This window comes from Anabrus simplex, chromosome 1, assembly GCF_040414725.1.
Source record: "Anabrus simplex isolate iqAnaSimp1 chromosome 1, ASM4041472v1, whole genome shotgun sequence".
In the NCBI taxonomy this organism is placed as follows: domain Eukaryota; kingdom Metazoa; phylum Arthropoda; class Insecta; order Orthoptera; family Tettigoniidae; genus Anabrus; species Anabrus simplex.
The window spans coordinates 257,456,312-257,469,960 of NC_090265.1; the positions used below are offsets into that span (position 1 = coordinate 257,456,312).

The window sequence follows — 13,649 nt, forward strand, 5'->3', positions numbered from 1 at the left end:
ACGAGAAAACGGCTGAAGCCAATTTAATGAAAATTGGTATATAACGTCGGGGAATAAGTCGCTACAATCTAGACCATAAATAATTTTATTCATGCTGAGTGAAATGGTAGTTTAGGAGAAGGCCTAAAATTTAATTCTCAAATACTTGTTATTGGCCCTATCAATAAATACTACATAACTAAAGTTAAATATTGATAAATTTCATATCATTTATGTCTTGTGAATTTTTACTGTAATGGCTGTGATAAGATATTCATGGATTTGGATTTTTGTTGCTAAGTCCATATCAGCGCCTAGGTACAATAAAATGCGTGAACAAAATTTTATGTAAAGTTGGAGGAATAAAGAACTACAGTCTATGCTATAAATAATTTTATTCGCCCTGTCTGAAATGTTTGTGGGTTACTGTAGTCACGTCCTAGTTCGTGAACCATGGGCAACGGCTGAGTGGCCTAGTAAGTGGTCCTGAGAGTCGGGATACCAGTTGCTATGGAATGGGAGTGGGCATCTCGGACATATTCTGAGTCACGGCCCTCCTTGTGCTCAGGCGGCTAGGACTACACGATTCACCAGTGGTCCATAACCCGTTAGAGGAGAGATCCTCACTTGGACTATGTGCAAGTAGGGCAGCATCCTGCTTCATGAATTTACAGAGCTCAGAACACTTTAAGCAAGCCTCGGACCTATGGGAGTAATGGAGTCCCACTCCCATTTGACAGGTGAGGGACTCCTTGGAAACAACTTGGCGAACGAAATGGAATTCGATGGGGAGCTATCAATATTAATGGGGCTTATGGAAGAAAGAAGGTAGAACTTGCTGAGTCAGCAAAGAGGATGCATCTGGATGTGCTAGGAGTAAGTGATATTCGGGTAAGGGGAGATAAGGAGGAAGAGATAAATTATAAAGTGTACTTGATGGGTGTTAGAAAGGGAAGGGCAGAGTCTGGGGTAGGGCTCTTTATCAGGAATATCATTGCACGCGACATAGTTTCTGCTAGGCACGTAAGTGAGCGAATGATGTGGGTAGATTTGTCAGTGGGAGGAATTAGGACAAGAATTGTGTCCGTGTATTCACCATGTGAGGGTGCAGATGAGGATGAAGTTGACAAGTTTTATGAAGCATCGAGTGACATCGTGGTCAGGGTCAACAGCAAGGATAGAATAGTGCTAATGGGTGATTTCAATGCGAGAGTTGGGAATAGAACTGAAGGATACGAAAGGGTGATTGGTAAATGTGGGGAAGATATGGAAGCTAATGGGAATGGGAAGCGTTTGCTGGACTTCTGTGCTAGTATGGGTTTAGCTGTTACGAATACATTCTTCAAGCATAAGGCTATTCACTGCTACACATGGGAGGCTAGGGGTACCAGATCCATAATAGACTATATCTTAACAGACTTTGAATTCAGGAAATCTTTTAGGAATGTACGAGTTTTTCGGGGATTTTTCGATGATACAGACCATTATCCGATCTGTAGTGAACTAAGTATCTCTAGGCCTAGGGTAGAGAAAGTGAAATCTGTCTGCAAACGAATAAGGGTAGAAAATCTCCAGGACGAGGAAATTAGACAGAAGTACATGGATATGATTAGTGAGAAGTTTCGAACAGTAGACAGTAAGCCGGTTAAGGATATAGAAAGTGAATGGGTGGCATACAGGGATGCTGTAGTAGAAACAGCAAGGGAATGCCTAGGAACAACTGTGTGTAAAGATGGGAAAAGGCGAACATCTTGGTGGAATAATGAAGTGAGAGCAGCCTGTAAACGTAAAAAGGCTTATCAGAAATGGCTCCAAACAAGGGCCGAGGCAGACAGGGATTTGTACGTAGATGAAAGAAACAGAGCGAAACAAATAGTTGTTGAATCCAAAAAGAAGTCGTGGGAAGATTTTGGTAATAACCTGGAAAGGCTAGGTCAAGCAGCAGGGAAACCTTTCTGGACAGTAATAAAGAATCTTAGGAAGGGAGGGAAAAAGGAAATGAACAGTGTTTTGAGTAATTCAGGTGAACTCATAACAGATCCCAGGGAATCATTGGAGAGGTGGAGGGAATATTTTGAACATCTTCTCAATGTAAAAGGAAATCATCATGGTGGTGTTGCAAACAGTCAAGCTCATGGGGAGGAGGCAATGATGTTGGTGAAATTATGCTTGAGGAAGTGGAAAGGATAGTAAATAAACTCCATTGTCATAAGGCAGCAGGAATAGATGAAATTAGACCTGAAATGGTGAAGTATAGTGGGAAGGCAGGGATGAAATGGCTTCATAGAGTAGTCAAATTAGCGTGGAGTGTTGGTAAGGTACCTTCAGGTTGGACAAAAGCAGTAATTGCAGTTATCTATAAGCAAGGGAACAGGAAGGATTGCAACAACTATCGAGGTATCTCATTGATTAGTATACCAGGCAAAGTATTCACAGGCATCTTGGAAGGGAGGGTGCGATCAGTCGTTGAGATCAAGTTGGATGAAAACCAGTGTGGTTTCAGACCACAGAGAGGCTGTCAGGATCAGATTTTCAGTATGCGCCAGGTAATTGAAAAATGCTACGAGAGGAATAGGCAGTTCTGTTTATGTTTCGTAGATCTAGAGAAAACATGACAGGGTACCGAGGGAAAAGATGTTCGCTATACTGGGGGACTATGGAATTAAAGGTAGATTATTAAAATCAATCAAAGGCATTTGTTGACAATTGGGCTTCAGTGAGAATTGATGGTAGAATGAGTTCTTGGTTCAGGGTACTTGCAGGAGTTAGACAAGGCTGTAATCTTTCATCTTTGCTGTTTGTAGTTTACATGGATCATATACTGAAAGGTATAAAATGGCAGGGAGGGATTCATTTAGGTGGAAATATAGTAAGCAGCCTGGCCTATGCTGACGACTTGGTCTTAATGGCAGACTGTGCCGAACGCCTGCAGTGTAACATCTTGGAACTTGAAAATAGGTGCAGTGAGTATGGTTTGAAAATTAGCCTCTCGAAGACTAAATTGATGTCAGTAGGTAAGAAATCCAACAGAATTGAATGTCAGATTGGTGATACAAAGCTAGAACAGGTCGATAATTTGAAGTATTTAGGTTGTGTGTTTTCCCAGGATGGTAATATAGTAAGTGAGATTGAGGCAAGGTGTAGTAAAGCTAATGCAGTGAGCTCGCGGTTGCGATCAGCAGTATTCTGTAAGAAGGAAGTCAGTTTCGTCTGGGAGCTATCTTTACATTGGTCTGTTTTCAGACCAACTTTGCTTTATGGGAGCGAAAGCTGGGTGGACTCAGGATATCTTATTCATAAGTTAGAAGTAACAGACATGAAAGTAGCAAGAATGATTGCTGGTACAAACAGGTGGGAACAATGGCAGGAGGAGACTCGGAATGAGGAGATAAAGGCTAATTTAGGAATGAACTTGATGGATGAAGCTGTACGCATAAACCTGCTTCGGTGATGGGGTCATGTGAGGCGTATGGAGGAGGATAGGTTACCTGGGAGAATAATGGTCTCTGTTATGGAGGGTAAGAGAAGTAGAGGGAGACCAAGACGACGATGGTTAGACTCTGTTTCTAACGATTTAAAGATAAGAGGTATAGAACTAAATGAGGCCACAATACTAGTTTCAAATCGAGGATTGTGGCGACGTTTAGTAAATTCTCAGAGGCTTGCAGACTGAACGCTGAAAGGCATAACAGTCTATAATGATGTATGTATGTTTGAAATATTAATTTAGGGGAAGGTGCCAAAAATTTAATTTTTAATTACCTATCGTACTGGTCATGTCGAAAAGTACTACATACCAAAAGTTATAGAGAATACAATTTCTGATTCTTTATTTCGTCAGTTTTATCGTACCAACTATAATAATATTGGTGGTGATGGAGATTAAATTTTGAAGATGATTATAAGAATGAGAAAGTCATGACGGAACGATCGCTTGAATAACACGAGGGAGTCATGAAAGAAAGGACTCGGTTGATATTAGATGCTCTAATATCACAGAGTTGGAAGAAAACTAAATGTGAAGGCCTCAAATATAGATAGCTCCATAAAATTGATCAACAATAACATTACATTGACCATTGTTTGTGATGTGCTTTGTGTATTCTGCTGCTGTTTATCTCCAATAGATGGGATTACTGTTGCGCATAGAGTATAACAGCCTGCCTGCATGTTGGCAGGAAGTAGCTAGAGAGTTAGATCTGTCTCTTCTTTGGCATGCCATTCCACTGGTTCATAAATTTTCTGATACTACTGGTACGTAACACATTGGATCATCATAGTATTTCAGCTATTCGATCCCTACTGAGGCAGTGATTGGAATGAGCAGTGTGCACACTTGAACAGAATAATTACAGTTGTCTGCAGCCTGGTCATTATAGTTCTGAAACTTTGAACTGGTAGATCGACACCGTAGTACTTTGCATGTAACTAATCTCATGATTAGACCCGTATTGAACTTGCTCTAATATGCTTACAATATTGTGATTTTTTTATTCCACCTTTTCAATACAATTGGTATTATGTTGTTAGATTATAATTCTACAACACTATTTTATAGGGACACTAGCAAGATACCCGTGCTTCGCTACGGTATTATACTGAAATTTATAATTGAATGCTTATTGTTTTAGATATATAATCCGCCGAAATTCGCGATCTGACTCGTTTTCGGCGAGAATCCACCAAAATTCCCGATCTGACTCGTTTTCTATTAGATTTCGGCATGTTTCCTCCCATTTTTCAATCTTCCTTTCCAGCAATCGATTTCGTACTTCCCGGGCTAGCCTCAGGTATTCCTCCCGGTCAGTTGGGTCCCTAAATCTTTGCCATATTTTCCTATAATCATTTTTAATATGGATAAAATCCTTCAGGAGAACCGGCGTGGTGTCATATTGGGTGCCTTGGCGGCACTAAACCCGCGGCCGGACTGCATTCTTAGTCATTAACAGTCCAGGAGCCGTTTCCAGCGCAGTCCGCACAACTGGCGACGGTCCGGAACATTATTATTATTATTATTATTACTATTATGTGTTGCTGGAATGGCTGATGACAGGGAAAACCTGTCCCGCCTCCGTTTTGTCCAGCACGAATGACACATGTAGTGACCGGGATTTGAACCACGGAACCCAGCTGTGAGAGGCCGGCGCGCTGCCGCCTGAGCAACGGAGGATCCTTATAAGTACATTAAGAACAGTAAAATCAATAGATTTCACCTCCTTCTACACCCCACCACCGTTAAGTTTATTTACAGACACCCACTCCCCTCCCCAAAAAAAAATTAAAAGAAGGCTTGTTTCTTTATGTTTAAAGGAGATTCCAAACACCAATGTTCACGTCTATTACCTTCAGTTTTGAGATATAAGTATCCCCATAAAAATAATTTATTTTTTCACTTCATTTCATACTACTCCCTCCCCCCCCACTAAGTGAATATTCCCGCAAAAAATACGTGTTTCTTTAATAGTAAAAGATCTGCTAAATACCAATTATCACGACTCTAACTTCTTCAGTTTTTGATTTATGTGTCCTCATGAAAGGAATTCAACTCCTTTACACTCCCGCCCTCCAAGATGGTTTCCTCCCAAAAACGCGTTTTTCTTTGTTTTTAAAGGAGATCCAAATACGAATTTTCACGTCTGTAACAGCTTTTGTTTGTGTTAGATGTATGTATTCTCATACAATTAAGTCAATTAAATTTTCAATTATTTCACACACACACACCCTCATTGGATTTTCCGAGAATACGTGTTTCTTTACTTTTAAAGCAGATTGCAAATATCAAATTTCACGTCTGTAATTCCTTCATTTGTGAGATATCAGTAGCGTTAAAAGAATTCAACACCATTTTGTCACATTCCCCCCCCCGCCACCCAAGTGGCATTTCCGAAAACTAAAAATACACGTTTCCTTATGTTTAATAGAGATAAAAATACCATTTTTCTCTTCTGTAACATGCTAAGTTTTTTTAGATACTCTGTAAAAATTCTCATTTTAAAATTTCTCCCCTTTTGAGTTCCCCTTAAGTGGAGTTTCCAAAAACAAATCACCTATGTTTCTTTACATTTACAGGAGATTCCAAACACCCACTTTTTACGTCTGTAACATTTTACATTTCCAAGATATTCTGTAGATATAGTCTTTCAAAAAATTCACCCCAATTTATCACTCCTGTTTAACCGCCATTAATTGGATTTTCCAAAAACTAAAAAATACGCGTTTCTTTATTTATAAAGGAGATCCCATATACAAATTTTCAGTTCTGTAATATCTTTCGTTTCTGAGATATATGTATCATTAAAGTCATTAAACCCATTTTTCACCCTTTTACACCCCACCTATTGCGATTTACAGCAAACAAAAAATACGTGTTCCTTTATTTTTAGAGGAGATTCTAACTACCAATTTTTACATCTGTAAATTTTAAAGTTCTAAGATGTAGACACACTCATTTTAAAAAATTCCCCCCCCCCCCCCCTTTTCATCCACCAATATTTGGAATTTTCAAAAACGAAAAAATACGTGTTTCTTTACTTTTAAAGTAGATCCCAAATACCAATTTTCAGGTCTGTAATATCTTCAGGTTCTGAAATATAAGTAGCCTCATTTAAGACATTCAACCCATTATTCACCCTTTTACACCCTTCCTATTGGGATTTTCCGAAAACAAAAGAATACGTGTTTCTTTATTTTTGAAAGATTCTAAATACCAATTTTTACATCTATAAACTTTAAGAGTTTCGAGATATAGATACACTGATTTTAAAAAATCACCCCCCTTTTCACCCCCCCATTAATTGGATTTTCCCAAAACAAAAAATACGTGTTTCTTTATTTTAAAGGAGATCCCAAACACCAATTTTCAGATCTGTAATATATTCAGGTTCTGAAATATAAGTAGACTCATGAAAGGCGTTGGACAACTTTTTCAGACTTTTCCACCCTTCCTATTAGGAATTTCCGAAAACAAAATATACATGTTTCTTTATTTTTAAAGGAGATTCTAAATACTAATTTTCACATCTATAACCTTTAAAAGTTTTGAGATATAGATACACTCATTTTAAAATATTACCCCCTTTTCACCCTCTCTTAATTGGATTTTCCAGAAACAAATAATACGTGTTTCTCTATTTTTAAAGGAGATCCCAAACACCAATTTTCAGGTCTGTAATATCTTCAGTTTCTGAGATATAAGTAGCCCCATTAAAGGCATTTAACCCTTTTTTCACCCCTTTTCACTCCTATTGCGATTTTCCGAAAACGAAAAAATACGTGTTTCTTTATTTTTAATGAAGATTCTAAATGCCAATTTTTACATCTGCAAACTTTAAAAGTTTGGAGATATAGATTCACTCATTTTAAAAATTCACCCCCTTTTCACCCTCCCATTAATTGGATTTTCCAAAAACAAAAAAATACGTGTTTCTTTATTTTTAAAAGAGATCAAAAGTACCAATTTTCAGGTCTGTAATATCTTCAGTTTCTGAGATATAAGTACCGGTATCCTGATTAAAGGCATTCAACCCATTTTTCCCCATTTTCACCCTTTTCACCCCTCCTGTTGGAATTTTCTGAAAATAAAAAAATACGTGTTTCCTTATTTTTAAAGAAGATTCTAAATACCAATTTTTATATCTGTAAACCTTTAAAGTTTTGCGATGTAGATACACTCATTTTAAAAGTTCACCCCCTTAGAGAAGGAATATCCAAAAATCCTCTCTTAGCGAGCACCTACATCTTAATATGAATATATCCCCAAAATTTCATTTCTTTATGTCCAGTAGTTTTGGCTCGGCGATGATGAGTCAGTCAGTCAGGACAAGTTATTTTATATATATATAGATGTTTCACTTGAATTTCAAGCATCCTCAGCCTATATAATCATCTCAAGGTTAAGACCTGTCATATTTGGTTTGCTTTGACAAATCTGTGCTTAATTATAATTATAAAATTAAGTAATAAAATGTATAAACATAGGAATTTAAGAACACATTAATAGTTTAACAATATGAATGACTATACTAAAATTGGAGTAACCATTAATTCTAAAGATATTGACGCCCAAAACAGTATCTTCAAATGTTGAAAATTTGGCTAAAATTGTTTTCTCAAAGTTCTAGTTTATTAAAAACAATTGTAAGTTGAGTTCTATGTTAAAATTTGCATCGTAATTATAGTTAAAACTTATCGGTGTCTTAATATTAAAATCTTGGATACGTTGGAATTCAGCTTCAAGTTTTAATTTTTAGGCTTGCTACTGTAATTTAATAGTTTTGAATAGTAAAATATTGAATTACTTTCATCGAACTAGTCTTGTTTTTATGATCAGATTTTTCATTGGTAGTAGTGTAACGGTTCAAATACTGTTACAAGATTATTATTATTATTATTATTATTATTATGTCCGTATTATTCTATCTGTGAGATTACTATTATTGTATTATTCTTATTCAATTCAATTCTGCAATGATTGTCGCTTGCGTGATTGTAGTTAAATGTATGCATATGTGTGTGTGTGTGTGTGTGTGTGTGTGTGTGTGTGTAGATGAACACTAAAAACATGTACAGTGAGAATTGTTATATATCAGATGTTCGATATGACATTGCTACGTTGTGCAATACTGCTGGAGTAAATGCAGAGTCATGGCTACGTCATCGTGCTTATTTAGCGCTGAGCTCAGTTTCTTTGAGTAACCCAGGCCACCCCAGGCTATTTCACCATTGTAGGTAATATTTGTCATGAGGTGGGGGTAGATCATAGTTATTTGTGGAGGTTATGTAGGTGCGTCAACCAACGTCTATAAAAGGTGGCTGTATCTTGTAGCGTCAGTCATTATTCTACTGGAAGGAGAGGCCACAGTTGGCCATTAACTGAACGAGATGGAGAAGACTCAGTGAGCCGTTAGTCATTGGTAATTGAGTGAGTGAGGCCACGGTTGGTCGGTCACTTCGTTGAAGATACGGACGGGAAGGCTTACCATGGAGCCATAGAAGGATACACTTGCAATGAAGTCATATCATACAGATTTACCAAGAAGTCATATGATATGGACAAGAAGCAGTCACATGGATAAATCACCAAATTAGGCGTGAATCATCTACAGTAAACACCCGATCTAAGGAATACGTCGTAATTACACTGAGTTTTGAAGGTACAGTCAAGTGAACCAGTGAGGGATATATTTCATATAAATTGTTAAATGTCCGGTCAAGAAGAATTAGAATTCATGCCTAGTTTCTTTCAGTTGCTATGTCATAATTTCATATTCTCATCTGTTTTATCGCAACAAGACTTACTATTTTTATATACAAATTCAAGAATATATTTTGTTCTATCAAATTAATCTTTCATTTTATTTATACAGTAAAATTTCTTAACCTTAAATTTAATGGGGAAACCGAACGCCAATCTCCTTTTCCCACAACTTATATGGTATGTTGTCATAAGTAAGCTTATTACCCCACACCCTAGAGATTGTCAAGATTCTCATTCTATTATTGCTGCACCGAGTGGGAGCTGGCGCCCATCAAATAACGTATGTGTAAGTAAGCAGGTAAGAAGTGTGAGTAGAAGGGCCGACGATTGTGTATTTTATTTAATGAATATTAATTTTCATATTTTTCAATTTAAATGCAGTTTTGTTTCAAAAGATAGTCAGCGAGTCACGAACTTTCTCAATGTGTCGATGCAACGTTGGTGCACGAATAAATTCGGAACTTGTTCTGAATGACAGCATATTATAGGTTCATTTTGGGAGGAGTATGCACAACTATAGCCAGCGGAATTATAATCGGTAAATGTCAGGAGTGTAATTTTGACATATCTGTATTTTGGGGGTATGTACTTTAATTTTATGTGAAAGGGAAGGAATAAATTGTTAGCTTTAAGATGACAGCAAAATATTTTAATATTTATATTTAAAACACTAGGCTGATTTTTGTTACTGCGAATTTGAGAGAACAGCTGAACCAGTTGGTACCGTAAAAGCATTCCGATGAAAGCTTTTGGCCTGTAGATTTGCAGTGTATCTTGAAAAGTATAAACATTTCTTGCCGTATTTTTTAAAATTATTAATGAAAAGTGTAGCATTCTCGGAGATCAGAGCACTTGCCAGTACTTCACAGCCACCTGCTGGTCCACAGCTGGCTGTGTGCCGTCTGTTATTTCTCGCTGTGGCCTACGTAATTGAGCGGTCAGTCGTGAACTCGTGGTTTGTAGTGCGTATTTCGCGTTGACTAAACACGAAGTTAGTCATGTATTACGAGCTACATGTATTGCTTGTTATGTTTTTGCTTTCTGTGGATTTCTCTTGTATTGAATCTGTTACCTGGGTTGCTACCCTAAATACATGTGTGTGTGTGTGTGTGTGTGTGTGTGTGTGTGTGGGGGGGGGGGGGGCAACCATGGGGCCATTGGCTGAGTCCGGACATGGCTTCCACTTGCTTGTGCCAGGCTCTTTACTTTCATCCTAATAAATTTTCCTTAGTCAACTCTTTTTTACACTAACTGTATTAGGATTCAGAGGCCTTAAGGAGTCTTTCATATCCATACCTTTAATGGCCAGTGTCCTTCTTTGGTCGACAATTTAGTTTTTCAAAGTGTCAGGCAACTTCCAGTATTTTCCTCTGATTAGTATTAATAAAGGATGGTTGCCCAGTTGTACTTCCTCTTAAAACAGTAATCAACATCGCCAAGTTTTCTTTTGCTTTAAAACCTTATGGTTTCGTATTAACCCTTTACAAGTTTTCTTGGCTGGGGAAAGAACTGCTATATCAGTCTTACCCATTTTAGCGACCTGGGTTGTCCCAAAGTTGTTTGGCAACATCATTTCAAAGATAGTGACTTGCCATTTAGAGAATTCTGGTAATTTTAAATTTACTTGATAAATTTGGTGAGCCAAGTACTCAACACTAGCATTGCATAATCACATCAGCACATGATTCCATATATTATCTTCATTTTAAGTAATGGCATGTGAGTGCACGGCTCATTCACGTGCAGAGCACGAGTTCGTATTTTCTGAAGGCGTATCAGAGACAGATTGTTGCAACAACACACTTCTTGTAAGGTAATGGAGATAGATGATTTCCCTGGGGTAAGGTTGATGAGTTAATAACATTTGCATCGCTTGTCTTTCAATTATTTCAAAAGCATTTGCTATTCGATTGGTGAATGGTATTTTGAATGATTAATTGAAGAAATAATGAATGAAAAAACAGTTGAGTAAAATGACATAATTGAATAAGTGATTTTTGTATTAGCTTATTCCATCACAACCATTTAGTAATTTTGCAAACCTGTCTAATATAATTGGAAAGAATGCTTTCCCACAACTTACTGTACATGTAACACATACTAAAGTGACTGGTCTGTAATTATGTTGTGTTTTCTCAAACTGCTTCCTCGCACCTCGGTTAGCAAATATTTTCTTTTGTTACTTTTCCATCTACAGTAGAACCTCAGTTATACATTATCGGAAGCTTATGTTTTCCCTTGTTATTCGTTCAAGTTGCATGGTCCCGCAATCATCCTAATTAAATCTCGTTGTAAAAATCCTGCATTATCTGAAGAAAAGATTTCCTGTATCAACCATCCAGAAATTTCAATCCCATCAATGCTAAATCCTCGATCACGCGTTATTTAAGAAACTGTATCTCGCTAAAGGACAGCTACGGCATACTTACAGATCCTGGTGTTAACGTCTCGTCATGGCAGTAATTTGAGGACGTACTATACCGGAAAAGCAATCGGCGGTGAACTTACATAAGGGACCTTCTTAACATCGCATTCGGGTGGTATTGTTTAGAGAATCTAAATCATAAAGCAGAGTGTGTCCACAATAATTAGGAGACAGTGCATTTCAACAGCTCTTGTTAAAGACGGAACGAGTTTCATCAAGTGTTCTTGCTTGCAAAACGTCTACATTATGTCCAGGGTTAGATGTTTATTTTTTTTACTTTTTTGAGTGTATCACCAAACAGGTTGTCGGCACTTCCGTCAGGGCACTGTATAGTCGCTGAGCTTTCAGGCAGGAATGGAAACTGCTCCTTAAGTAACAGATTTAGTATTTCAGTATCGTATAGGATTACCTGTTATCAAGACCAGAACAGATGTTGCACAGTACATACATAAAGCCATTGGAGGTTTTGGGATTGCCTATTACTGTTTTGGTCCTAATATAAGACTGGGAATTTCACATTGTGTGTGTGTGTGTTAAAATGATGTAAAAACCAGTTTTATCTGTGCACGTTACACTTAAAAAACTTTGTTTTATTTCACACTCTACCGACTTGTCCATCAGACGCGCTTTCCAGCTGACCTCAATGTCGCAAATAACCATAATTTTGGAAGTTTTGGTGATTTTTTTTCAATTTGGTTGTGGTTAGTGGTGGTCAGAAGTGATTATAATGCATTCAAGAACTTGAATCGATACTTACATTCGAAACCATATTCTTGAGTTCAACATTACCTTTACAAGTCAGTGTAGGCCTAAAGATGTATTTTGCCATCATGTTGGGCGCTTGTGTATCCATACGCTTTATTTTATTAGACTACAGGAAAACTACTTTTGGTCGATTGTTTGTCTTGTTATTAGGTTTTTTTGAACAGTTTGACTGATCAAGGTTGCTGAACTGAAAGTAGTTTTCAGAGGAAACTGAAGATGTCCCCTGTAAAACTGAATGTAAAGTTTTGAGATTTTTAAGTCTCATACCGGTAATGTTTGAAGCCGGCTGCACGGTCAAACTTGCCTGCCTGTCACCCAGAGGGTCCAGGTTAGATTGCCGGCCAGGTCAGGCATTTTTACCTGGATATGAGGGCTGGCTCCATATTCACTCATTCTACGATTACCTTTAATTAAGGCGCTATTTAATGGTGAGATGGCGACCCCGGTCTAGAGAGCCAGGAGTAACAGCCGCGAGGATTTGTCGCACTGACCTTGCATCACCTCGTAATCTGCAGGCCTACAGACTGAGCAGTGGTCACTTGGTAGGCAGAAGGCCCATTGGGGCTGTAGTTTGGTTTGGTTTAGGGGTGCTTGTAAGATTAGAAGTACTGTATACATATTTCTTTTTTGTGATGTTTAGCTGAATTGTTGTTGGTTCATTGGTTCCCGGATTTTCAGTCTTCCCGTGTTGTAAGTTTTTTCTTTCCGTGGTCCCTCCAAAAACTGAGAATAGAGGTTCCACTGTATTCCATGCTTGCAGTGCTTTATCACTGCTAACTTTACTCTTATTCCACCATGGAGTCTTCTTATAGACTCTTCATGCCTCTGTTCTACCACCCGCACTTTCTGCACAGCTTGTAAATGCATTAATGAACCTGTCCCACTTCCACACTACATATGCTATGAACATTTGTTCATGTAATGACTTGACTTTGTTTGCAGACATTTTTCTTATATTTGGTGGTCATTGGCCCAATGAATCTTTCCTATTACCATTTATACTGATCATTATTGCAAAACCATTTCCTTCTTTTCAGATACTCCAACATGGTAAAGGAAACAACGTATTATGATGTTTTGGGCGTGAAGCCCTCATGTACTGCTGATGAACTCAAGAAAGCATACAGAAAATTAGCTTTGAAATACCATCCTGACAAGAATCCGAATGAAGGAGAAAAGGTAAGCTTGTTAAGATATTTTCATTTGGTGTTGATAAAATTTGGC

The 13,649-nt window shown here is 37.8% G+C and overlaps 1 protein-coding gene across 2 annotated transcripts in view; it reads left to right on the forward strand.

The window, feature by feature from the left end:
- The window catches only part of Droj2 (DnaJ heat shock protein family (Hsp40) member A4-like), a 136,185-nt gene that overhangs the window by 29,055 nt on the left and 93,481 nt on the right, over nucleotides 1-13,649 (forward strand). For both annotated transcript variants that reach the window (XM_067159380.2, XM_067159375.2), the window contains exon 2: nucleotides 13,463-13,604. In XM_067159380.2, coding sequence (XP_067015481.1) covers nucleotides 13,473-13,604 — 132 coding nt within the window. In that variant the 5' untranslated portion in view covers nucleotides 13,463-13,472. The remainder of the gene's footprint in view (nucleotides 1-13,462; nucleotides 13,605-13,649) is intronic.